This window comes from Chelonia mydas, chromosome 2 (genome assembly GCF_015237465.2).
Source record: "Chelonia mydas isolate rCheMyd1 chromosome 2, rCheMyd1.pri.v2, whole genome shotgun sequence".
Taxonomy (NCBI): domain Eukaryota; kingdom Metazoa; phylum Chordata; order Testudines; family Cheloniidae; genus Chelonia; species Chelonia mydas.
The window spans coordinates 197,709,404-197,736,743 of NC_057850.1; the positions used below are offsets into that span (position 1 = coordinate 197,709,404).

Genomic DNA, 27,340 nt, shown 5'->3' on the forward strand with positions numbered 1-27,340 from the left:
GGAGTGAAGCAGCTGAACAGGGAATTGGGTGCTGTGCATCCCCCTCCTCCAGACTAACTCTGAATAGGCCTGTATGTTGGAGGGATCTTTGGAGGCAGGCCAGGGGATCCATGACAACACCTATCCAGTAGCCCCAACCCTGCATAGAGGAGGGCAATGGCTGCTCTTCCATCGACTGGAATAGTGATGGTGAAGGGTCTGCTCTTTAGCTCTGTGGACTGCCTAAAGACTGGGGTGCTGTGTGTGTGTGGTAAATTTCATACTCATGGAGTTGTCATCACAAAGGCTGATTACTTGGGCGTTGTCCAGGCAGGGGGATGAATTTACCCTGAATGACTTGCAGTGGGAATCTGAATGAATAACATTGAACAGTGTGTGCTATGAAGTGTGCCTGGCTATCATCAGAGATATCAGTTCCTGAACAATAAATGAGCTAATTTTTTTCCAAACATTGTTGACTGACAGATAGTAGAACCAGTACCAAAGTGAAGCTATGTGAGAATCTAGTAGAGCCTAATTAAACAGGTGTCACAAGAATATAACTACTGAAATACACCAGATGCATTTTATGGTCTAGATAAATTGGTTTAAAAAAATATACTGATAAAAAATTGTTGGATTATATTTCTCATACCCTATGGCCAAGAATGTGAAAGTTTCCCACAGTACTGGCTGTGAGAATTGCCATTGAAATGTTAGTTTAAAACATTTACAAAGACACGTTCTAGTGATGAGTGAACTGTATTGGTGTGTTAGCCGCATAGAGCCATATTTACAGCTGAGCCTCTACTCTTCCTCCATTGTGCAAATTGCATCTCTACATAAACATGTCTGTGCTCTGCAGGTGCAAACACCAAGTGTGAGCACTTGAACAATCCTAATACATGTGCATGTGTCGGGCTAGAATCTGCATCCACAAAACCCACTAGGAAAGGAGATTTACCGTTGACATGCACACAGGTGTTAAGACTGTTCAGCAACACACACAGTTTTGGACTTGTGACATTTGGGTGCATTTAGGAGCATGCAATTTGGCCCATGCACAGTGGAGCTGGGGGATGAAGATGTAACTGATAGAGCAGAATTTTTCTCATCTTCATTAAGCTAATTCGCAAATCCAAAATTCTTACAAAACAACTGGTAGTCTCTCACCCCTGTTCTCAGTTAAATTGTCATAGCAATGTGCTGTAGTGATTGTACTAAGACATTCTTACTTTCTCAAAATATACACAGTGCACGTGTACCATGAACTATCTGAACTACACCTGTCCAGAATAACTTGCAAAGGCCTCCCTGTGATTTTGTTGTTTTTACTCACTGTTGTCTGAATCCTGCAAACTGATCTGCTAGGGTAGATATCACTCACACCAGCTGGAAGTCACTGGGCTCTATATAGATGCAGGGGTTTGCCCAAGCTGATGAGTTTGCAGGACGTGTGTCTAATTTAGAAAGCTGGTAGTCCACCGTGGACTTCCCAGTCAGTGCAAACTAGCAATGTTCTGTTGTGCTGTGTATTGAAATTTAGGATGATCCCAATATGAGAGCAGGATAGTTCAACTTTTATTGCTGTACCCTACCCAGACACATAACTAATCTTTTGCTAACAATAAATATCTTTTTAAAATAGATCAATAATATTATATGATCAGCCCAAATGACTTTATGGGAAGAGTGCAAAAATAGAACAGAAATATCATTAACAACTCCATATTAGGGATTATTTCACCTCATAATGCACAGAGGACAATAAACATTCCCCGCAGACCCTCACCAGCCTGTTCTCAGTGAGCCAGACACATTTTTATTCCTCTCTCTTTTTCTGTGGTGCAAATCCTGCTCTCCCCACTTCCCCTTCCCATGGGGCTATGGAGAGTCATAACTGCAGTATGACTGGGGGCAGGTTGTCCGAATCTGATACAGGGGTGTGCATTCCCTGTATGATTATGAGGCTGCTAGGTGTTATGGCAATACAAATAATAAATAAAAATAATTGACAACCCATTTCCCCACACAGAGAAGCAGGGGACAGTTACAATTTGTCTGCGTTTCTGCTCCCCATCCTGATTGCCAGGATTCCTTCTCCACCTCCAAATCCTATCATTCTTTTCAGTGCACAGCTCATCCGGATTTGCCTTACATGCTTTATTAAGACTTATTTAATGGGATGCTCCACCTTTTATTCCTTAATCTTGGTCTGTTTCATCTCCACATTGCAAGAAAATATACATTAGGCAGTGACCAAAGTTGGCTTACTTGTAACTAAACTACATTTACTTAACTCAAGAAAAATAAATCATTTTGACTGAATTTTTTTCAGTCGTACAAGAACTTAGCAGTCTTTTTTGTGTGTGTGTTGCTCGGTGGCTAAAACTGCAACTGTAGAAGAAAATGAATATTGTGAATACAGTATGTTGTATGGTTTGCCCTAGATATTATCTTTACCTTTTTTTAAAATCAGGTTTTAGGAATTTCTAGTTTTCTAATGAGCTGAGACTATTGTGGAGGGAAAGAAATGTTGAAACCAAACAGCAAAACAATAAATAAAAATGAAATCTTATTATGTGTTGCAAATCAGGGAAAAAACACAGCTCAATGTGTTCTAGTTTTTTGACACTCAAGGTGTGATCAGAGATTACTTATCAACCACAGGAGAGTGGGAAGTGAGTTAATTACAGTTTTGCTCCCTTCACAGAATGAAATGTCTCCCAGTTTGATACAGGGTATTATTTGTGCACCTTCTTTTTCATCAGAGCTCTGTCATGTACTTTCTACTTCTTCTGTCTAACCAACCCTGAGCTTCAAAAACATCCTGATTACAGTAGTTAAATCTCATGCTCTTCTGTATTTGAACTTAATATAGCTACATTTAATATAAGAATATAAATTACATTTACTAAAAGATTCGAGACTGCTTTTTGGTGCGTGGCAAGATTGTGCTAAAATTTACTATGTATTTAGCTGTTTTTTGTGTTGGAAAGAACTATAACGGTGACACTTCGGCATGGTACCACACTCAGGCTTATTATGAATATGTGTATTCCCATGTGTCGTAGTCAGCTATGACTCCTGGTGGAACACAAGTTCCAGCTGTGATACAATTACACATCATGGCCTCTTTTTGCCCTTCCATGTTAGTGCCTCTGTGGCTCTTGGTTCTAAAGCTGCTAGTACTGCCAGTGAAGAGTTTGAGCTCCACTTGAAAAAAAAAATTACTTAAGGTGAAAAAAGGCTGCTGTCCTCTCCCCTACCTACCACCACTGAACAGAGCTAGTTGGGATGGGGCAGGAGGTGTGTGCCTGCAGATCACTGGCATGGTGACCTGGGGAGAGGTACTTTGGCTGATTCCACAGAGGCATTGAGTGACTTCCAGCAGAACTGTTAAGGAGGGCCATGGAAGTGATTCTAGGGCCAGGTATGTACCTTGGCAGGGTATGGACATGCTTTTTCATGGGTGCTAGAAACCCAGCTGACTGGTATTCGGAAAAAAGGGTGGATAAAAAGGCACCATGAGACTAACACTTACAGAAAACAGAAACCACCTTTAGAACAATTTCTATCCACCCTTTTCTCCTAATCCTTCCCCTTCAATTTTCTTATACACTTCAACCTTCTGAACTAATAAATGCTTTAATTTTGTTGAACCCTAGCCTGCTCTTTTCTCTCTCTAAGCGTCTATTGAGACATATAACATCATCTGCTACAGGTGATGCATAGATCTGACAAGTCAGACAGGTCAAAATCCCACAGGGTTTCATTGTCTTGCCGCTGCAGGAGCCTGCTGAGAAAACTGGCTGTGGCAGGAGACAACGCATTGCTGAAATGGTTTGACTCGTGCAGCAGCCAAATGTGATTTGTGTTGTCGTGGTGCTCTTCCTGGTTGCCATAACTACTCTCGGATTTTGACATGTTTGTCAAATTTCTCGATGAAACAGGAAGGCTGTCTTTGATAATCTTAGCCCTGAGGTGCTGAATCTGAAGTCTGAATCCTTCCTGCACCATCAGACATCGCTTAGGGCACAAAAAAGGCTCCACCATCCCTGTCTGTCCTGAGCCACTCTTTGCATGTCCTTTGTTGTTAAGTCCCGAAAGTTTTCCCGCTCATGGTACTGTGCGATAGAGGGAATTTTTTTTCAATCAGCTCCTTTTGCAGCTGCCCAGTGGCGTGCCTGCCACAGCAAATGTTCTGGTTTCAGTCTTTATCCTTGTCCTGGATATTACTATCTTCTTTTCTGGATAATTCTGGAGATAAGGAGTTGTTGAGCTCTCTGACAAATCTCCGATTTTGTTATAAATTCATTCCAAAACACCTAGTATTTTCCTAGTATTTGCTTTCAAAGGCATTTGGACATCTGTCTGTACCTTTAATAGATTTTCCTCAGGCACTGGGCCATTTTAAAAACTGAAAAGAGGAAAAGGTCAGTTTGGCAGCTGGAGGGAGGGAAGACAAAGATGGTGGGGTTGGTGGAATCTCTGATTTGTGCAGCTCTGAGGCTCCATAAACATGGCACTTCTGCTGTCATGGTAGTCTTGAAGAAGTTCTGATAAGCTTCTGAGGAATTGAGTCAGAAGCTAAATTAGAATTTATCTTTTCTCTTAAAAGCCATCTTCTTCCTTTCCTGTACCTTCATGCTGCCTTATATAAGGTGATGCTGCCAGTCCTTGCAAATATGTCTCACCTCTGTAAGTAGGTGTATCATTGTGAGCATCTGACAGATTTTGTGAAGAAACCCAAAGCAAGGTTAATCCAATGTGTGCTCATGTGCATATTTTAGGACAGATTTTCAAATCATGGCTTTCCTTTAAATGGGTACAGTTTTGCTCCTTTAGTTAGTTCATATATAGTTTAGGTCATGTTTCAGAGTAGCAGCCGTGTTAGTCTGTATTCGCAAAAAGAAAAGGAGTACTTGTGGCACCGTAGAGACTAACAAATTTATTTGACCATAAGCTTTCGTGAGCTAATTTGTTAGTCTCTAAGGTGCCACAAGTACTCCTTTTCTTTTTGCAGTTTAGGTCATGTAAGTGATTAATTACCCAGCTATACCTGCCTTTCAGTTATATAGCTATCTAAGTGACATAAATCGCATGCACAAAAAGGAAAGCCCAATTAAGACTGAAAATCAGGTCCTCTGTTTAAAATACTACAGTAGGATATGAATTATGTCTGTTCAAATTATTGTTATTACAATATGTATAGACTTTGATTTGAACTAGTACCTTACTGATTGACACTGATCACTGGTAAAACTATAGTGCTTTACCCTGTTTTGAGAATTAACAAGAAAATGAATACACACACACACACTCACAGCATCACAGAATGTATTTGTGCATTTATTTTGGCAAGCAGAATTTATACTGTCATGTAGTGTAATAGTATTTGTAGTGACAAGTGTATTAGCAATTTATGATAATACTTCAGTAAGATTGGTAACACTGAAGAGTAAATGTGCAATAGATTATTTTGTACGATTAGTGCTCCCTGTAGCAATCTTTACTGAGACTACTGTTTATTCCTTTCGAGCGAATTATTGGGTTTATAGATTAGCAGAGAGAGAATTAGCAAGGGTCTATTGTTCAGCATCTCTGAGTGAAGCTAGACTTTCACACTAAAAGGTAACGTTTTGGTCTCGCCCACATATTTCCTGATTCAGAATAACAAAGAGGCAATGTTTATTTGCCTGCGGTGACAAAAGGAATAAAACAAATTGTACTTATATTTTCTTTCTGCTGCTGGATGCAAATAACATGGGTTCATTACCACCATACTATCATTTAACTCCCCATGAAATGCTTTGAAATCGGAGGGCCAAATTTAGCTCTCAGCTCTGCTGGTGTAAAGCAGAAGTTAACTTGCTTGTCTTCAGGAGAGTTGCTCAGGATTTGCACCAGCATGATCAAGAGCAGAATCTTGACCACACAGTGTAATGCGTTTTTGTGCCTCATGAATTCCTTTTTGTTTGCAAGGATGTAATTCTTCTTTTTTCAATGAAGATTGCAGGAGGCCACTTGTCCAAGGGAGCTCTGATAAAACAAAATGAATTAGCCCTGTTTATCTGATTCATCAGCTGTCACATGAACGGTTTAGAGCCCAAAAAGAAATTTCATATTTGCACTGTTTAAACAAATATATTTAACTCTTCAGTGAGAACTGGAGAATGATCCTACATGTCTTGCATTTTCAAATATTTTCTTAACTTGCAAAAATGATCTAACTTTGTAAAGAAACAACACAAAACACTGTTTTAAAAAAAAAATTGTCACACATCAGGCGATAATCCTAACAGTTGATTTTTCTTTCCCAGGGAGTTGAAGTGCAGACAGATTATATTCCACTGTTGAACTCTCTCGCGGTGTATGGTTGGCAACTGACTTGCGTGCTTCCTACTCCAATTGTAAAGACAAACAGGTACTGTGTGGGCACTGCATTTTGGTTAAGGAAGTCTCTGTATCAGCATGATAGTTTGTGCTGACAGCTCCCTGTTCTCCTAGCATATAGTTCCCTGCACATGCGCACTAAACTGTCCAAGAAAGCCACATTGCAGCTGCCACTGGGCCAGTCTGAGCACTTCTGTCCCCACCTCAGCCCTGTCACAAATCTTGCGGGCAGGAAGGTTAGAATGCTGCCAGACTTGTATGTGGAGTGCCAGGTTGCAGGTGTAAGTTCTTAGTTCCATTTTAAAAAAACATAAACTAACTGTGGTTCCCTTTGTAGAGTGGTGTGGCCTAGTGGTAGAAGCACATGTTGTCTTTCATCAGTAGCTATCAGAACAGTGTGTGGTGTTATACATCGTTTGCTGCAGTAGCTCAGCAAAGTGGGTGAAATAATACTGATAGTACTGTAGTAGCCTTCAGCTGGAATTTCCTTTGTTGGTGGGTTTTGGTCATTTTTATATCTACTTTTACATCGTGAGCATAATTATATTAATAGAAATGTAAATAGTTTTAAAACATTCTTCATGGGGACTGGCTAAAAATACAGGCATGTGACAGCAGTTGATCCTTACTACGGCACATTCCGGAACTGCTCTTCAAATAGGTGACTTCATCAGTCATGAATAAAAAAAATAGATCTATATGCCAAGTTGTTGTTTATTAAAGCACCAACATTGTGTCCAGTGGTGTATGAGACGCAGATGAAGACAATTCCTGTCCTTGAATGGTTACAGTCTATAAAGACCAAACACGCTGGGAAAGCCAGTGGAAGGAGTTATTCTAATCTAATGTTTTTCATACACTCTTGAATAAATCTGTGGATGAAAAATCACAAATAAGGATTTTTAATCCCTTTTTGCAACATTGTGCTGTGTCCTCCCTTCTTTCCACTCCTTTCTGTCAACCATTTTATAATTACCTCCATAAAATGCTTCAGATTGTTCGTTAGTGCTGATTAACGCACAGCCTGAGTGATGGAGGCATTTGGCTTTGCCTTGTGCTTTCCTACACACCCGAGCTGTGCATTAATCAGTGCTATCACTATTGCAGAATCTGGCAGCTCTTATTGCTTGGCTAGTAAAAGCACACTGCAATGTGTAATTGACATTGTAGTGCACATAAAGATTATTATGCCTGTCACTAGACTGATTTTTTTTCAAAAACTTTATTCTGTGTTGATACTTGAATTCTCAAACATTTGGCAGAAAAAACATCAGCGATTGAACTGGGATTTTAGGTGTATCAAATTAGACATGAGCCTAAATTAAGATGATGGTTCCCAACAAATACCATTCTATCCATATGCATTTGAGACAGTCAGATGTTTCGGTTATTTCTGGTGGTTCTCTTTTGCCCAGTTTAAGCAAATGACTGAGGTATTTCTTGGATTTTGAATCCTACTTTGTATGAGCTTGACTCATTTTCAGGATTATGTTTTACAGGGAGGGGAATTTAGCCACTAAGCAGATTGTCTTTCTTCAGAGACCCTCTCTACCCCAGAAAGCAAAGAAGAAAGAATCTAAGGTAAATGACCTTGAATTCCTGTGTAGGTTTATTGTGGCAGTACTCTAATATTCTAATTGATTTTCCACATCAGTTTCAACATTTCTAATGACTTAGAAGGTTTGCTGAATATTATCAAAACACTTTAGAACTCTGGTGTGAACTATTAAACCAAAGAAATAACAAAATACTCAAAGGACATGAAAGGTGCTGTCCTTCACTCTTCCTTCCATTGGAGGGAGCTAGAGACTATGTGGCCTACTAAAAACAATAAACACAGCGAGGAATTGGAGTGGGATTTAGGAGATGTAGGCTCAATGCCTGGTTGTGCCACAGACTTCCTATGTGATCTTGGGCAAGTCACTTAATCTCTGTTTGCCCCTGTTCATGATTTGTGCGATGGGGACCGTAATATTTCCTTTCTCCCACCCTTTGTCTGCCTTATCTGTTTAGACTGTAAACTCTTTGGGGCAGAGGACTGTCTCTTGCTATATTTTTGGATAGAGTCTGGTAGAGTGGAGCCTTAATCTCAGTTGGAGCTTCTAGGTGCTTCTGAAATATAAATAAATACTAACATATGAGATTGGGAGAATTTCACTAATCTATAAAAAGTAACCAAACCAAGCTAGCGTTAATGGAGCATGCAGCTGACAGGTATCAGTGCATCTTCATTTTATTCCCACTTCCCTGAGGTGTTTCACTTCTCTTTATTAAATGAGCAGCATGCAGAAACCCTGGCCCAAACATGTCATACTTTAAAGGATAGGAGAAAATGCAGAGATTTGTACAAGGCAAAAAATGGCAGATTGCCGACCAGCAGGTCTTGTTCACATGTGTTTCACCTTTCCCAACCTGCATGCAAGGGAGCCAAAAAAGTGAAGTATGAAGATGAAATACAACCCATCTAGTGAAAGCAAGCCATCAGAGGATGAAGAAGCTCCTAGTGCTGCCTCCATTTTATTCCTGCTCTATCTACTGCAGCTACTCTGACATTAGTTACCAATGCAATGGGATGACACTCGGGGACCATTCAGAAGTTCAGCTAGTGCAGAATGTTGAGCCTGCTTATTAAGTGGAGTTGGACATTAGGAGTAGAGCTGGCCAAAACACAGGATTTCCAGTTCACAGAAAATTTTGTAGTTTTAAAATTTGGTTTCATTCCGAATGGGAATTAATTCAGTTTGTTTTTTATTTCCTATGAATCAGAAATCCCCCCAAAATTTGTTTCAGAATCACTGACATACGGAGTTTCCAAAGTAAAATCTGCTCCCCAGTCCCAGACAGCTACTGAGTAAAATTGACAGTCTTGTCAGTTTCATCACTATTACTAGCAGCATCAAAATTGACAAGACTGTCGGCTTCACTGTCCTACTGCCAGGGCTCCCAGGATCTACAGTTCTGGGGTAGTCCCACCATGTGGACTGCTTTTTAACCAGGATGATTTGTTGCCCAGGATAACCTTTTTCGTGGCTGTTGGGCATCCACTAGGATGTTCTTGATCAATTACCAGTTTTTGTTAATGCTTCCCATTTTAAATTTATATTCCGTCAGTTATACTGACAATTAATTGCCTTATTCTTTGAAAAGTTGGCCTCTTAAAGTTCCAAATAAACATATTACTAGTTGGTGCCATATTCTGTTTGCACAAAGTAAATATAATCAGATCATGATCACTAGTATCTAGGCAACCACTGATTTTTAGGCCTGCTATTAAGTCACCTTTGGCCATCAGAATGAGATCCACTATTGAGTTCCCTCACACCATTGTACTGGTTTCAGGACTTTCTGTTTTAAGAAATCATCAGCTATTAATGTTTAGAAACTTTAAGGACATTTCATTACTGGTTACATGAAATGTCCAGCAAAAGTCCACCAGGCTGAAGTTACCCATGATAACACAATCTTTTCCTTCTACCCTTTATGGGCAGATGCCTAAGGAGCAGTTCATCCTGCTCACTAGTGGAATTTGGTGACCTGTAACATATGCCCGCCAGTAGCCCATCTTTGGTTTTACTAGTTAGAACTTTAATCCGTAAGCTTTCAAGGTTCTGTGATTCTGAATCCTCTATGACTCTAACACTTCCCAAGAGTACCCAGGGTTGGGAGGCACCTCGCTACCACCTGCCCTTAGCATGAAGAAGCCTTATCTGTGTCTATCATGTGTCAACTTCCTGACTCCACCAGCCCTGGGCAACATAAGCACTCCTCTCTCTGGCCCTCTGCAAGTCAGTGATAGGAACACTCAACTGCCAAGCCCTCCAAGCATCCCCCAGGAGCGTCTAGCCCTTGGTCCATTGGACACTCACAGAATTCACAGATTTGCTGTTCCCAAAGAAGCAGAGCACTCCCGCTTACCAGTTTCACCTCAGATCACAGTTCCATTTAACACACCGCACTTAGATATATTTATGGGAAAAACAAGCAAAAGTTTGTTTAACAAAGAGAAGAGATTCAAATGACGGCAAGTAGAAATATTGGAAACAAATAGTTACATATAAAATACTTTCATAACTTGCATTTTAGAACCTGGATTTATTTAACAAGTTACTTTCCTGTCTTATATAGCAACGCCCATCCCAAAGTCCTCCCAGCGTTTCACAAGCCAGGCTCAGTTGTGATCTTTGTTTGTGAGACAAGTCACACTGCCAGCTTGCCTACTCAAGGAAGGGTGCGGGAGGGTACTGTGCAGGGGAGAACTCTGCCCCCCACATATACTCCAACAATTCATTTTCTTTACTCATAAACAGGATCCCCCTCCTGCTGTTTTATTTCTTCTTGTAAATTTCCTCTCTTGAAGATTTCACAATCCCTTGATTAGCATTTTGGCTCCAGATGCAAATAGATCTATATTGTGCCATGGATAATACACAATGCCCAGACAGGGAAATAAGCATTTATTACATCCTGTCCGGAAGGAATCAGTCTGAGTCACATCATCTCCTGGTTACCTGCCTTAAGGCCTAGGCTTTGTGACTATAACTTCTATTATAGATACATAGCTCCTTAAATATTAACTTGTACATACATTTCAAAATGATTATGATGATCAATGGACTACTGGCTCTCAGTAGAGTCCTCACCTATCACCCTTTGGTGAATTATTATGTGCATACCTGATGCAGGGGATCCATGTAAAACTCTGTGCATCTCCTGTGCCCTCTGCCAGTTGGCATCAGGAGGTCCCTGGGTAACACTCTCCTGTGTCTTTGATGTAAAGTGCTACTCCCTCCTCTTTTTTCCTCTATTTCTATGGAATAAGTTGTAACCATCAGTTTTAATGTTCCAGTCACATGAACCATCCCACAAGTTCTAGTAATACCAACCATATCATACTTCTTCTCATACATGAGCATCTCCAACTCCTCTTGTTTATAACTTAGGCTCCTAGCATCAGAATATAGATGATTAAAAATGTGTCCCTTACCTTTACCCTTTGTGCTTGGATTTGTCATATGCATGACACCATGTGGCTGGTTTACATATTTGGGTGTTGGCACCACGATTGCTCCATTAACACCCTCTGCCTTTCTGGTTAGTTTAAAGCCCTCCCAGATACCCTCGCTGGTCTATCACCCAGGAGATCGGTGCCCCAGTATTCCACAAAACCTTCTCCCCTACACCACTTACTTAACCAACTGTTCACCTCTGATTTCTTCTTTCTTCTCTCACTTGAGGCATAGGAAGGATTCCCAGAAGATAGTCTGGATATTCCTCTCCTTCAGCTCCCTTTCTAGATCCCTGAAGTCTCTGGAATAGTGCCAGGTGTAGTGTCATTGGTGCCAATGTGGATCACCACCTAAAGCAGAAGTGGGCAAACTACGGCCCGCGAGCCACATCTGGGCCACGGGACCCTCCTGCCCGGCCCCTGAGCTCCTGGCTCGGGAGGCTCACCCCCGGCCCCCCCCCTGCTGTTCCCCCTCAGCCTCAGCTCATTGGGCTGCTGGCGCAATGCTCTGGGCGGCGGGGCTGCGAGCTCCCGGGGCAGCGCAGCTGCAGAGCCAAGCCTGACCTGGTGCTCTGTGCTGCGCGGTGGCGTGGCTGGCTCCATCTGGGCGGCGCGGCTGTAGCACCGCCAGCCACCAGTGCTCCAGGCAGTGCGGTAACGGGGCAGGGAGCGAGGGGTTGGATAGAGGGCAGGGGAGTTTGGGGTGGTGGTCGGGGGCGGGGGTGTGGATAGGGGTTGGGGCAGTCAGAGGGCGGGGAATGGGGGCAGCGGTCCTGGGGGAGCAGTCAGGAAGGAGAGAGGGGGTTAGATGGGGCGGCGGGGGGGCAGTCAGGAGCAGGGGTTCCGGGGGCAATAAGGGGACAGGGAGAAGGGGTGGTTGGACGGGACAGAGGTCCTGGGGGGACAGTCAGGAATGAGAGGAGGGGTTGGATGGGGGCGGCAGGGGGCAGTCAGGGGCAGGGGTTCCGGGGGCGGTCAGAGGACAGGGGGGTGGATAGGACAGCAGTCCCTGGGGGGCCGTCAGGGAACAGGGGGGGTTGGATGGGGCAGGAGTCCTGGGGAGGGGGGGCATCGGGGCAAGAAGCGGGGGGGGAGGATAGGGGGCGGGGGCCGGGCCATGCCTGGCTGTTTGGGGTGGCACAGCCTCCCCTAACCGGTCCTCCATACAATTTCCGAAACCCGATGCGGCCCTCAGGCCAAAAAGTTTGCCCGCCCCTAACCTAAAGAGTCTCTCCTTTCGACTTCAGAATCTTGTTTATTCCTGTGGTGATGTCCTTTGTCTTTGCTCCTGGAAGGCAACAACAAACTGTCTTGCTGTCCTTCTAGCCCTTGCAGAATGTCCTGTCCATTCTCTTTAGCATGTAATCCCCATTGAGGATTGTCTTTCTCTCTGGCCAGTTGTGGATATGCTCTCTTGAACTTGTCTGAGACCATCTGGTTTGAGCTGGGCAGCGGTTCTCAGGTCTTTTCTCCGCTGTCTGTAGGTCCTTTGCTCCAATTTAGTCTTGCTGGTTGTTCTTTTCAGATGTCTTACTCAGCACATAGTAGTGATTCGATATGTCCAGCTGTGAAGACGCCCTTTGGGTTCTCCTACTTCTGGTGATGACAAATTTCCTATCTTCATTTCCTTGTCTGCTCTTGGCACCTGATTCTGTTACCATTCCCTGTGGGATTTTCTGTAGTATTGACCAGAAAATCCTCCATATCCCTGGCGCTTTCCAAGGTAGTCAGCTGTTCCTCAAGACCACAAACCGTCACCTCCATCAGGGCTACCAGCTTGCACTTCATACAGACAAAGTCTCCTCTCTCTTCAGGCAGGAAGCAGAAGATGACACATCCACTGCAGATCACTGATGACTATCAGACTAGCTAATGACTCTCTATCCTTGTTGCTGAGTCAAAACCGTACTTATAAAGCAAAAATCCCCCAAACTCCCTCCTGGAAACTCCACTATTAGCTGCTCACTGTTGCCACAGCTGAGATCAGCAGAGATGCTCAAGCTCGATCCCCCTTAATATAAACAAGAATAAGCTGCTGGCATGGTGTTCTTTTATGTTAGAATTCACTTCTGCTACTTGGTTAACCAGAGCCCAGATTTATTACTCTTCTAGGCATGCTGCAAAGCCTGTCTTTCTCAGGCCTTTTAGGAGGAGCTGGGCTGAGGGATGGGGTGGTTATCATCATGGGCAGTGCTTTTGTTTGCTTTGTGAGTTTTTAGTGAAGAGGATGGGAACCTATAATACATATTAGTATAAATTCAAATAGATAAATCCATAACTAACGAGTTGACGGTAGTGGCAGCTGCAAACCACGAAGTGTGACTGAAAAGGTTATTTTTACATATACCATTGAAAAGATTCATTCAAATTTTACAAATGTCTATTGATAAGAGATTATTTACATGCAGGAAGTCTGAAATAAATGTAGTACAAAAATACAAGTAATAAAATATGATGGTTTTCACATTACACCTATGATGGGAGAGGTAAAATCATCCAAATTCATACTAGTTCTGTAAAAAGTTATCATTGTTATTCAGCTGCTGGTAAACGCCTGACATAAACCTCCTTACATTTGATTCAGTTGCTAAGCATTCTGCACAGCACAAAAGCATAGGCACAAAGATCAGATAGCTTTATTTAATTTTTGATTACAACATGTTTAAAACTTTCTTGTAGATAAACACTTGGAGGGGGGAAATATGAGGTGCTGATAAGATTAAAATGATATTGTAGGGGTGGAAACTAAATCCTACATATGAACTAGTCTGGTGCTATGCAGTTCAGCCAGCAGAACAGAAAGGAAACATATAAGGAATTGTACAAACTCTTCTGTAAGACAGCGATAACTGTATCTCTCATTGCCCCATCACAGGCTGCAGGTTTAATCTAATTACTCATAAAGTTTATCTGCTGTTTCTTGAGACAAAATTAAGGCTCATTTCAGCAGAAATTAGGCTTCATGAACATTAAACCCTGTAAAGGCTGACCTTAGTTCAGAAGAAACTTTTTAGCATTTTGGGCCTGATATGCAGCCTCTACTCAGGGAAAACTCCAGCTGATTTAAATGGGAATTGTGGGTGCTCAGCACTTCTGAAAATCAGGACACTTTTTTCAAGTGTCTAAATTTAGACACTCAAGTTAAAAAATTGCGGTGTTCGCTTTAATATATTTATATGCAAGATACATTTGGTGAACGACATCTAGGCTCAAATAAAACATAAAAGAATATAGGCTAAATCTAGCTACTGTTAGGAGATTTTTTGCTCCCTCAGAGTTTGACCAGCTGGAGCATTACTTCAGCATTATGAAGTAAGGGTCTCAACCATGCCTCTGTATGCTTGTAAGCAATTGCATGTGCAATTAACTGTGGGCATAACATATGGGATTTACACAACTACCTTATCTGTGAGCAGAACCGGATCACAAATGGCAGACTTTGTGCTCACAGTTATTTGTGGGCTTAAAACTGTGGGTGCAAAATGGGGAAGGCTGGTTATCAAAATTTCATTTGGAAAATGTTTTTTCTCTAAGATATGGTTTTGGGTGGTGCTCTTGCATCAGATTGCTAAGGAGGGCAAAAGATTTGTGAACGTGAGCTGTCCTCTTGGTGGTCTTTGGTATAGACCTGTAGCATTGGGAAAATGACTTCTGGACTCCAGCTGGACAGGCAGAGGAGAAAGCTAAGGTCCACAGCCTCCCGTATTTTATGTAGTATGGAAAGCATGGATGCCAGAAGAACTGCAAATGTGTGAGGCAAAGTGCCCTTCACCAACCTAACCTTCCCCTCCCCTCACCAACCTGACCCTCCTGGACTCCCTCCCTTCTCCCCTGACTCCTTAGTTTACCCTCCCTGCTGGTGAGCTCTCAGGTAATGGGTCCGTCCCACTTCCTGGATCTGCCCAGTCCCCGATAGGAGCTGCTGCTGAATTTTTGACAGCTGGCATGCTGTTGGCATGCAGCACGATGCAGAGTGGGACCTGGGTGCTGGCAAATTGGTGAGGCAATTTGTTTAAATGGTGAAGTAACTAACCACTTGAAAGTTTCGACTGACTTTGCTTGGGAAGGTTGACTTTTTTCCTTCAGGGATGAGGCAGATAAATCCTTTGCCCTCTGACTAATTTTTGGATATTATAAGCACATTACACCTATTAGGGGTCAGGAAGGGATTCTCTCCTCCCCCTTGTTTCTTTTTTCTTTTCATCCTTCTGAAGCCTCAGAGATGGTCACAGCTGGAGATGGGACACTGGACAGAGTTGGCCAGTGCTCTTAGGTGCTTGGCTGGCTGGTTCTTGCTCACATGCTCAGGATCTAACTGATTGCCATATGTGGGGTCAGGAAGGAATTTTCCCCTAGGTCTGATTAATAGATTCATACATTTTAAGGCAGAAGACATCATTATGATTATCTAGTCCAGGGGTCAGCAACCTATGGCATGCGTGCCAAAGATGGCACGCGAGCCGATTTTTAATAGCACACTGCGGCCCACCGGGTCCCAGCCGCCAGCCCCGCTCAGCCTGCTGCCAAACCCAGGTTGGGACCCCGGCAGACAGTAGCATGCCATTAAAAATCCTGCCCCCTCTCCTGGGGGCAGGGTGAAGAAGCTTGGTCCTGCCGGCGGCTGCTGCAGGGCAGGCAAGGTCCCCCCTCCTCCGCCTTTTCCCCCAGCGTGCTGGGTTCCTGCCCTTCCTCTCCCTTCCTGCCGTCGATCAGCTGATGGCCCTTGCAGGGGAGGGGGAGAAGTGGAGCCACAGCACAGTGGCTGCTCTGGGGAGGAGGTGGAGAAGAGGTGGGGATGGGGCCTTGGGGAAGTGGGGTGGAATCAGGGTATATCCCCTCCAGCCCCTTGCCGTAAGCCGCTCTGGGCAGGGGGCTGGGAGCACCCCAATGACCCTAGCTCACCCCCCCCAGCCCTCTGCCCTGACCCCTGCACCCCCCTCACACACACCCCAGCCCTCTGCCCTGACCCCTGCACCCCCCCACAACCCAGCCCTGACTCCTGCACCCCCCTCACACACACCCAGCCCTCTGCCCTGACTCCTGCACCCCCCACACATACTCAGCCCCCCAACACCCTCTGCCCTGACTCTTGCACCCCCACATTCTCACCCCCACCCTGAGCACCAGCGGGAGCTCCTGCACCTGTCCACCACATTCCCACCTGCACCCCTCGCACCAAATGGGAGCTGCCCAGGTAAGCACTCCACACCCAAACCTCCTGCCCCAACCCTGAGCCCCCTCCCTCATTCTAGCTCCCGGGCAGACCCTACACCCCAACCCCCAGCCTGCTCCTTCACCCCCAGCCCTGCGCTCAGCGCACTCCCACCCTCAGCTCAATGCAGAGAGAGAGAGGAAGAGAATGGGCTAGAACCAGGGAGATGGTAGGTACCCACTCTACGTGGGCAGAGCCGGGATCCCAGACTGGCAGCAGGCTGAGCGGGGCTGGCAGCTGGGACCCTGCCGGCGGACGGAACCTCAAACCAGCAGTGGGTTGAATGGCAGTGGCTGAGCCGCTCAGCCCACTGCCAGTCTGGGGTTCTGGCGACCAGCCCATGCCAGCTGGGGTCCTGGCCGCAGGCCTCACTCAGCCTGCTGCTGGCCTAGGTGAACGGAACCCCAGGCTGGCAGCGGGCTGAGCGGGCCGGCAGCGTAAGATCAGCATTTTAATTTAATTTTAAATGAAGCTTCTTAAACATTTTGAAAACCTTGTTTACTTTACATATGACAATAGTTTAGTTATATAATATGTAGACTTATAGAGAGAGACCTTCTAAAAAACATTAAAATGTATTACTGGCACGCGAAACCTTAAATTAAAGTGAATAAATGAAGACTCAGCACACCGCTTCTGAAAGGTTGCCGACCCCTGATCTAGTCTGTCCTCCTGTTTACTACAAGCCTCAGAACTGCCCCAAAATAATTCTGAGAGCATGTCGTTTAGAGGAGCATCCATTCTTGAGTAAAAAAAACTGTCAGTGATGGAGAATCCACCACAACCCTTGGTACATGATTCCAGTGGTTAATTACTCTGGCCATTAAAAATTTACACCTTCTTTCCCGTCTGAATTTGTCTAGCTCCAACTTCCATCGCTTGGATGTGTTATGCCTTTTTCTGTTAGACAGCTGAGCACATTATTAAATATTTGTTCCCCGTGTAGGTACTTATGGCTGTAATCAAGTCACCCCTTAATCTTCTCTTTGATAAGCTAAATAGACGGAGTGCTTTGACGCTATCACCATAAGGCCTGTTTTCTAATCATTTAATCATTCTTGTGGCTCTTCTTTGAACCCTCTCCAATTTATCAACATCCTTCTTGAATTGTGGGCATTAATACTGGACACAATATTACTCCTAAGCGAATTCTTTGCCAAAAAGTTAAAAATTATGTGCACAACATTTTAAAATTCTGCAAGTTTTATTTGTCAGTAAATAAATGTGGCTCCAGCATGGCAGCACAGGCCACTGGCTGCATTGAGGTGGGAGATCACCCTGAAGCCTCCACCTCCCCCAGTACAAGGACTCAGCAGTGAGGCTGCACCTGACCCTGACACAGTGCAAGGGCTGGGCCTGCCCCAGAAGCACCCTGGGGGCATGCCCCCCTGTGCCAGGTATGGCTGGGCAGGCTCAGCCCAGCAGGATCCAAGTGTGGAGAGGCTTAGTGTGGGGGGGATCCAGGTGTGGGGTGAGAGGTTTCTGTGTGGGGCAGTCTGGGTGTGGGCGGCTCAGTGGGTGATCTGGATGCACAGGGGCTCGTTGGGGGGTTCCGGATGCAGGGACAATGGGACTCTGCAGGAGGTTCGGGTGATCGTGGTTGGGTTCAGCGGGGGTGGGGTCTGAGTGTGGGGGGAGATGGGGCTTGGCGGGGTGTGGGGGCTCAGTGTGGGGGGAGTCTGGGTGTTGGGGTCCAGCTGCAGATGGTTGGGGCTTAGTGGGGTGAGGGCCTTGTCAGAGGGGTGCAGGTGTAGCGGGGGGTAGAGCTTGTCAGGGTGAGAGTTTGATGGGCCTGCTTAACGGGGGAGCCCCAGCTGCTGCCAAGGGGACACAGCATGTTAGGCTCCCACTTCCCCGCTGTTATTCCCCTATTCCCTTTTCTTCTCCATCCCCTTCCCTTCACTCCCACATTGCCCTCTCCCGGCCCTGTTCCACTCCTTCCTTCCCCTTAGCCCCCTTCCCTCATTTCCCACCATTACCCAGCCCCGCCGCGGGCACTCATTGTTCCACAGAAAACAGGAAGGCTCCCAGCACACAGATGGGGAGCACGACTGGCGCCAGGAGGCTGCATGCAGAGTCAGCGGAGCCCGAGATGCAGCCTCTGAGCTGGGCAGCTCTGCGTTTGCAGAAATGTAACCCCGTGTGCTCCCCCGCCCATGCCTCAGCTCTGTCTGGGGTGGTAACCCCCCGCAAAAAAATGCACACATGATCGGCCCACCTCCTTCCCCCAAGTGCAGCTTCCCTGCCGTTTTCTGCAGGGAAAAGCAGGAAATCTGCAGGGGGAGGGTGTTTTTTCTGCAGGTGCACAGTCCCGCAGAATCCCCCGAAGAGTAACAATATTCCAGCAGTGGGTGCACAAGTGTCAAATACAGACGTAAAGTAACCTCTCTCCTCTTACTCGAGATTCCCGTTTATGCATCCCAGGATCGCATTAGCTCTTTTGGCCACAGCATCACACTGGGAGCTCATGTTCAGCTGATTATCCAGTGGTCTTGGGGTGGTTTCATTTCCCTTTGCAGCATGTGGTCCAAGTTGCCTGCCAGGTTCATCAGGGTACCTCTCAATCAATTTCCTGCCCTTCCTGGGGCCTTGGTGCACCTCAGTCTCTCCTATTCTTTGCCTGTGGCACGCAATAGTCTCCTGAGGGCTATACCTTGATCTAATTTCAGTTGTTGGGTTCAGTGTGTGAGTGGTAGGTGGTTTTGATGGCCTGTGATATATTGGAGGTCAGACTAGACAATCTGGTGGTCCCTTCTGATTTTAATTCTATGACTATTGCATCAACATTTCAAGAAACCATAGTTACTTTTATTGCTAGTCAAAATAGAGCCTTCAGCATTAGTCAACACAGATCATCCAAAATGGTGGTCAAGATGAGTCTTGTGGTGTGGTGTTGTATGAGGTGGCCTTGTGCATTCTCCCCCTGAAACTTTTGTACAAATGGCTCAGGATGTTTTGCTACTTACTTGCACTGTTTATCACTTGGTCTTTTAAATGCTCAGTGTTTAAAACATTGTACTGTAAAATCACTTCTGGATTCTGCACTGTATGTATGGCTTAGCACAAGCAGCTCAGATTATATATTTGGAATTTTTTAGTCCACAAACTGACTTGGAAAAGTTCCTGAAAGTTTCAAAATGTTGGTTTAATCTTGCAAATGCTGGTCTTGTGGGAACTGTGAGCTTCTGAAAAAGAAAACCCTTTAGAGTTATTTTGTGGCAGACTCCAAACAGTACATAGGATAGAAGTACAGTACTTTTCTATGTGACAGACAATACTTGAATGATTTTCTTATAAAACTGTTCTTGCACAGCTCTTTCACATTTTGGTTTTATATCAATGTGTACATAGCACACTTTATATACACACTTACACATATCTGAGAGAGAGGATAAATAGTCATAAAACAAGCAGTGGGATTCCACCTTAAAAGCTGAATATCTAATTTTTCTGAGTTGCTGTCTTCACACGCTTAGTGAATGTGTGAGCTTGTGTTCTCAGTCAGGCTTTGTTACTTCTGCTGCTAACTTGTTGAAAAACTGGAATAATATTCCAGGATCTCTTCCTCTGTTTGTCTACATTAGCACAGCTTTCCATTTTCTTGCTTTCAGAACAGTTTGGAATGTCTGCCAGGATATTGTGGGTTATTACCTCAGCACTGAAATATCCTTCATCAAGAAACTTACTAAGCATACAAAGCAGTAGAGACAGAGAAAGGAACAGAAGCTTTGTATCTACATGTGTCTAATAGCTACAAATGTAACAATTTTAATGGGTACTCATATACAATATATATTTTGAGGTTGGATCCTTTGGCCAGATCAACCATTATTATTTCAGAAAGCAAATTTCTACTTGAGTTTTTATTTTTGTTTAAAGTGACCTTTAACTTTCAAATCTTTTATTTATAGTTTCACTGGAGGTTCTCCAAAGAAGAGATGCACAACAAACAAACAAAGAAATCAATCAAGGCTAAACTAAGTTCGAGGGAGAAACAAACAGCAGAAGAAAAACCAGAGGGTGAAGTTATAGAGAACACAAGAAATTTAGAAGCACAATTGTCAACAATTGAAAATGTTGGGAACTGCAAACCAGTCTTGAATGACCAGCTGGATAGCGTCTCAGACAAGGCATCTGAGATACGAGAGGACAAAGACACATCGATCCATGGCAATGAGGAATCAGAAGAAAAATGGCATCCAAGTCATGATACTGATCAAAAAGAAGTGGAAGTGTGCTTGAGTCACAATGATGCATTGGACAACTGTGAGAACCAGATCATGCATGAAGGAAGCTGTGTTCTAATAACTGACAATTGGGATGGGGACAATGGGGCTGGAGCCATGGATGCTTCTTGCGATTAATCACCTGCATCTCAAGATTATTGAAAGAGTTGCAGATCTTTTGCCAAACTAAAGGACAAGTTTTGCTAATCATCCTCACTAGCTTCATTGCTTAATACAACTTTTAATTTGGCTTTGTACATGCCCTATACAATTTTATTCTCTCCAATTAACATACACAGGCATCTTAAAGTTCCAACTAACTGTAGGGCCCGCTTTTGTTCCCACATAAGTTAATGGCAAAATTTCCATTGACTTTACTGAGAATGGGACTGGCTCTACTGCCCTTAGTTTCTAAAGGTACAGATGAAATGTATTGTGATTACCAAGCTGGGAGTGAAAACATAGTCAGGCTTGTTCTGTGACTCAAGAAAAACCACTGACATTTAAACTGCTCTGTGCTGTTTTAACAAAAACAGGTTTGTATTCAGTATTTCATATTAGTTTAGGAGAAGCATTTTTAGTCAAAGTATCATTGCTGAAACAGTTATTGCACCCTGCCGTGTTGTGTTGTCAAGAAAATGGTATTGAGGCTTACAGAGGCTGGAACTGGGAAGTTTGATAAAGTGGCTGTAGCTGTATTTATCTTCAATAACGTATCTACTCACTGCTATTCTCTTGAATTTAGTTTACTCTTGCAGATATATAAAGCAATAAACAGACCACGAATATTGTAGGTACATAATGGGAACCTGATGGGGAAACAAACCTCTTGATGAATGCATGTTGTGTGTTAAGCAGATGGCTCTAACATAATGCCTAAGATTCCCTATTCTCTCATTTTGGTGTTCTGGATTTTTAGGTTGCTAATCAGCCCTTTGGCAATGCTTGCTGGGGTTTCAAGAAATAGAAAAGAAAATGAAAACTGCACGTAAAATGTAACTCATTAATTGTACATATTCACTAACAGTGGATACACTCGCCATCTGCTAGCACTGCTATTATGTGACTTTTCATCATTTATCAACTGGAGTAGTGTGTGTCACATGAAAGATGGGTTTTTTTTTAAATCAAATAGCTACCAGGCAAATGTCAGTGAAAGCTACCAAATGACCCTCAAGAATACAACCTGATGACTAAACCTTTCTTTTACAACAGGTAACCATGTTTTTCAGCTGACATACAAACTTTATGATGTAAAATGGTCAACATTTTCATGTTTGGAGGTATATTAAAATCTTTACAGTAACATGTACGTGTAACAGTTTTTTTAGATCATATTTGAATATACTCTTAAACAGTTTTAGTCAGCTTAAAAATGTAACATGTAGTAGCTTTTCTTTTCTTAATAAGCAAAGAGTCCCAGTTTATAATTAGTTAGGCAGTCCTGCGTGGTGTTTTTAAAAAATACCTTCTGTTTTTCATTTTCTGTAAACAAAGTAATTCCATAAACAATAAAGTTTCTTGACACCTTAAATGACTGCTTCTTTGAGTAGCTAGTCCTGGAACCCACAAGAGGAGAGACAATTCTTGATTTAATCTGAAGTGGAGCACAGGATCTGGTCAACAGGATATAGCTGAATATAGATGAACTACTTGGTAATAGTGTCCATAACATAATAAAATTTAACATCCCTTTGGGGTTGGGGGACACCAAAGCACTCCACCATGGTAGCGTTTAGTTTCACAAAGGGGAACTACACAGAAATGAGGAAGTTCGTTAAACAGAAATTAAAAGATACAGTGCCAAAAGTGAAATTCCTACAAGCTGCATGGAAACTTTTTAAAGACACCATAATGGAAGCTTGATTTAAACGTATACCGCAAATTAAAAACCATAGTAAGAGGACCAAAAAAGTTCCACCATGGCTAAACATCAAAGTAAAAGCAGCAGTGAGAGGGGGAAAAGGCATCCTTTAAAAAGTGGGAGTTAAATCCTACTGAGGAAAACAGAAAGGAGCATAAACTCTGGCAAGTGAAGTGTAAAAATATAATTAGGAAGGCCAAAAAATAATTTGAAGAACAGCTAGCCAAAGACTCAAAAAGTAATGGCAAAACATTTTTAAGTACATCAGAAGCAGGAAGCCCACTAAACAACCAGTGGGGCCACTGGACAATCGAGAAGCTAAAGGAGCACTCAAGGAAAATAAAGCCATTACAGAGTAACTAAATGAATTCTTTGCATCCATCTTCACAGCTGAAGATGTGAGGGGGATTCCCAAACCTGAATCATTCTTTTTGGGTGGCAAATCTGAGGAACTGTCTCAGATTGAGGTGTCATTAGAGGAGGGCTTGAAACAAATTGATAAACTAAACAGCAATAAGTCACCAGGAGCAGATGATATTCACCCAAGAGTTCGGAAGGTACTCACATGTGAAATTGCAGAACTAACAACTGTGGTCTGTAACCTATCATTTAAATCAGCTTCTGTACCAGATGACTAGCTAATGTGATGCCAATTTTTAAAAGCTCCAAAGGTGATCCCAGCAATTACAGGTCAGTAAGCCTAACTTCAGTACCAGGCAAATTGGTTGAAACTATAGTAAAGAACAGAATTATCAGACACATAGATGAACACAGTTTGTTGGGGAAGAGTCAACATGGTTTTAGTAAAGGAAAATCATGCTTCCCCAATCTACTACAATTCTCTGAGGGAGTCAACAAGCATGTGGATAAGGGTGATTCAGTGGATACAGTGTACTTAGATTTTCAGAAAGACTTTGGGCAAGGTCTCTCACCAAAGGCTCTTAAGTAAAGTAAACTGTCATGGGATAAGAGGGAAGGTTCTCCCATGGATTACTAACTGGTTAAAAAATAGGAAATGAAGGCTAGAAATAAATGGTCAGTTTTCAGAATGGAGAGAGGTAAATAGTGGTATCCCCTAGGGGTCTGTACTGGGACCAATACTGTTCAACATATTCATAAATAAGCTGGAAAAAGAGGTAAACAGTGAGGTTGCAAAATTTGCAGATGATACAAAACTACTCAAGATAGTTACGTCCAGAGCAGACTGTGAAGAGTTACAAAGGGATCTCACAAAACTCAGTGACTGGGCAACAAAATAGCAGATTAAATTCAATGTTGATAATGCAAAGTAATGCACACTGGAAAACAAAATCCCAACTATACATATAAAATGATGGGGTCTAAATAAGCTCTTAGCACTCAAGAAAGAGATCTTGGAGTCATTGTGGCTAGTTCTCTACAAACATTCGCTCAATATGCAGCGGCAGTGAAAAATGCTAACAGAATGTTGGGAATCATTAGGAAAAGGGATAAATAATAAGACAGAAAATATATTACTTCTATATAAATCTATGGTATGCCCACATCTTGAATACTGTGTGCAGATCTGGTTGCCCCATATCTCAAAAAAAGAAGAAGATATATTTGAATTGGAAAAGGTACAGAAAAGGGCAACAAATTAATTAGGGGTATGGAACAGCTTCCGTATGAGGAGAGATTAATAAAACAGGGACTTTTCATCTTGGAAAAGAGACAACTAAGGGGTGGATATGATAGAAGTCTATAAAATCGTGACTGGTATGGAGAAAGTAAATAAGGAAGTGTTATTTCTCATAACACAAGGACTAGGGGTCACCAAATGAAATTAATAGGCAGTAAGTTTAAAACAAACAAAAGGAAGTATTTCTTCATGCAACACACAGTCAACCTGTGGAACTCTTTGCCAGAGGATGTTGTGAAGGCCAAGACTATAACAGGGTTCAAAGAAGAACAAGCTAAGTCCATGAAGGATAGGTCCATCAATAGCTATTACCCCAGGATGGGCAGGGATGCAAAACCATGCTTTGAAGTGTCCCTGGCCTCTGTTTGCCAGATGCTAAGAATGGGCACCTGGCGATGGATCACTTGATGATTACCTGTTCTGTTCATTCCCTCTGAAGTACCTGGCATTGGCCACTGTTGGAGGACAGGATACTGGGCTAGATGGACCATTGGTCTGACACGGTATGACTGTTCTTATGTTCAATGTAGTTTTTCCCATAGGCTGATTTGTGCCTGGTAATTCTCATTAGTCTTTCTTTGCACAGTATTTTGACTCAATAAAATGTTTTCTAAGTGCACACCATGCATGTTCAAGCTATTTTCTTAAACTACAGTCCACATCTAAAAGCAATAATGCAATTTGCCGAACACTGCAGGGAGAAAATAATCATACAACTTCAAATGCCCATGTAATTTGGATAATCGCGGCTAGATTTAAATCACTCCATTTCATGCACAGAAAACATTAGTATTTTTTTCCCCACAGTAATGGAAGAGTATTTATTTTAATGGAATATTAAAAAAACAGGACTGTAAATAATTTTAATACCTTATGGGACTTTACAGTGAGTTCATTCTGTACCCTGAGGCAAAGGTTTGTTCCCATACCCTAAACATGCTTTCATTTATTTATCCGATGAAGTGAGCTGTAGCTCACGAAAGCTCATGCTCAAATAAATTTGTTAGTCTCTAAGGTGCCACAAGTGCTCCTTTTCTTTGTACTCTGGATAGTTAGCAAAATTTGTTTGCAGATTTTATTGGCACAGTATCTTTTCACTGAGTATAAAGCTGGTCCTTAAAATGCAACCGGTGTCTTAAGTTTCTCTGAATTAAAAAATTACGTCAACCAGCGTTCTAGGAAAATAGTTATAATATCGTGGCCATGTATGTTAAATAGTGAATTTCCACTGGAAAACGTTTGTTTGGTTGCACATTATGATGTACTTTGCTCTAATTGGATGCCAAACGTTTACAAAGCTAAAAGAAGAAACAAATGTGAGTGGGAGGCATCTTATTTTACACTCTTGCCATTAGCTTGGCCTAGAAATAAGCATGATCAGTCATGCTGGTGGGTGGTTAAAGCAATATTCCATTAGCATTAATTGCTGATGTTACAAATCTGGTTAACTAGTTCACTGGCCCCTATTTGAAAGAAATAAGGAGAGGCTATTAAGGTTTAGATCCTCAGAGATATTTAGGCTCCTAACTTTCATTGATTTTAATGGAAGTTAGGAGCCTAAATATCCATAAGGATCTGAGTTTAAACCCTTGTACCAGATTAAAGGTGTGATTTAAAACTGATTTAATTAAACTCCTGTTTAATTTCAACTTAAACTAGGCTAATGTGGTCTATGTTAAATCAATTAGGAATCTCTTTAATCTAAACTGCAATAAACCACTTTGAAACCACAAAGTGTTTGCACCACTTTAACTATATTGGCTCAAAATTATACCTTCAGTTAAACTGATGCCACTTCCTCCATGTAGACAAGGTTGAGGAGATATTGCCCCAGTAGGTACAATACATTTTTTCCAATTGATGTACTTTTCAGTCACTTGCAGGTTCAGTGACGATTAGAAAAAACTTGAAAAAACAGTTCTCTATTCTTTTATTGGGTTATAATTACTGAAAATTTAAAAACCCTTTCTCTGGGAGCATTTGACTCTTCACACCCTAGCAGTTTGTGTGTACTATTTCCAAATCCTGAAATATTCAGAGGGCCAATTATGGCAATGATTTCCACTCCAAGACACCTCATAGTCACAGATTTTTATTACTTACCAGTACCCAAGTGCAATGGTTGACATTTTCAAAGGCAAGTAGGGCTTTATCCACACACGTTCCACTGAAATTAACAGGACCTGTTTGGGTAAATCCCCTAGTTGACTTTGAAAATTCTCATCCACTGTCCCAAGGGTGGCTGTGATGGGGGTGGAGAAAGGGGGAGAGAGAGCAAGGTTCCAATGATAAGATCATGCAATTGTTTAATTTAGTCAGTGTTAGCTCTCCTTGCCATTCAGAGACTCGAAAGAGAGCAGGACAGAGGCAAAGAACATGAAAGTGACTGCCCAGGTGCTGTACTTGAAATCTGGACAATGGGAGGTGCTGGGCCAGAGAAAAGGAATTGCTAGGGAGGAGCTTGACTGACATGCCTACACAACCAATCATACTCAGTCTAGCCTGCAAATGGCTGGGACTGCCCAGACATGGGTATCCAATCCAAACAAGCATGGTATTTGGGGCAAGATAAGGGAGTTGGCTTCCAGCTGCAGGGGATAAGGTCTCTCTGTTGCTTTCTGCATTGCAGGAAAGAGAGCTCCAGTTTGCTTCTCAGCCAGAGGAGCATAACCAACTACAAGCACCCAGCTTCACAGCAGTGTCCCCCCTTCAGATAGTTCTCCCGCAGACCAATTTGTTTCTCAGAGGCAAGAGGCAGGGAGAGTAGCTAGTCCCCTTTCCTTCCCCTCCCCGCACCATCCTCAAGCCAGATCTAGCCAGGACAGAGAATTACCTTGCTGTGGTCAACAGATTCTAGTACTCAGTGGGACAGGCCTGTCTGCCACCTGTTATGCCTATGTCTTGAACAAGAAGCCAAGGGAAGACCAAGTTTGAGCAACCCAGGGACTTGCTCCCTGCCAGAGGGTGAGCTGCGTGCCTTGTAGAGGGCTGACATCAC

The 27,340-nt window shown here is 43.1% G+C and overlaps 2 protein-coding genes across 8 annotated transcripts in view; one reads left to right on the forward strand and one right to left on the reverse strand.

Annotated features, from left to right (window-relative positions):
• RFTN1 (raftlin, lipid raft linker 1) overlaps positions 1 to 22,776 on the forward strand; it is a 114,517-nt gene extending 91,741 nt beyond the window's left edge. For all 7 annotated transcript variants that reach the window (XM_027822000.3, XM_037890466.2, XM_027822007.3 and 4 more), the window contains exons 8-10: positions 6,303 to 6,406; positions 7,875 to 7,956; positions 20,504 to 22,776. In XM_027822000.3, coding sequence (XP_027677801.1) covers positions 6,303 to 6,406; positions 7,875 to 7,956; positions 20,504 to 20,956 — 639 coding nt within the window. In that variant the 3' untranslated portion in view covers positions 20,957 to 22,776. The remainder of the gene's footprint in view (positions 1 to 6,302; positions 6,407 to 7,874; positions 7,957 to 20,503) is intronic.
• The window catches only part of OXNAD1 (oxidoreductase NAD binding domain containing 1), a 53,491-nt gene continuing 43,231 nt past the window's right edge, over positions 17,081 to 27,340 (reverse strand). Inside the window, exon 8 of the mRNA XM_037890473.2 lies at positions 17,081 to 19,777. Coding sequence (XP_037746401.1) covers positions 19,725 to 19,777 — 53 coding nt within the window. The 3' untranslated portion in view covers positions 17,081 to 19,724. The remainder of the gene's footprint in view (positions 19,778 to 27,340) is intronic.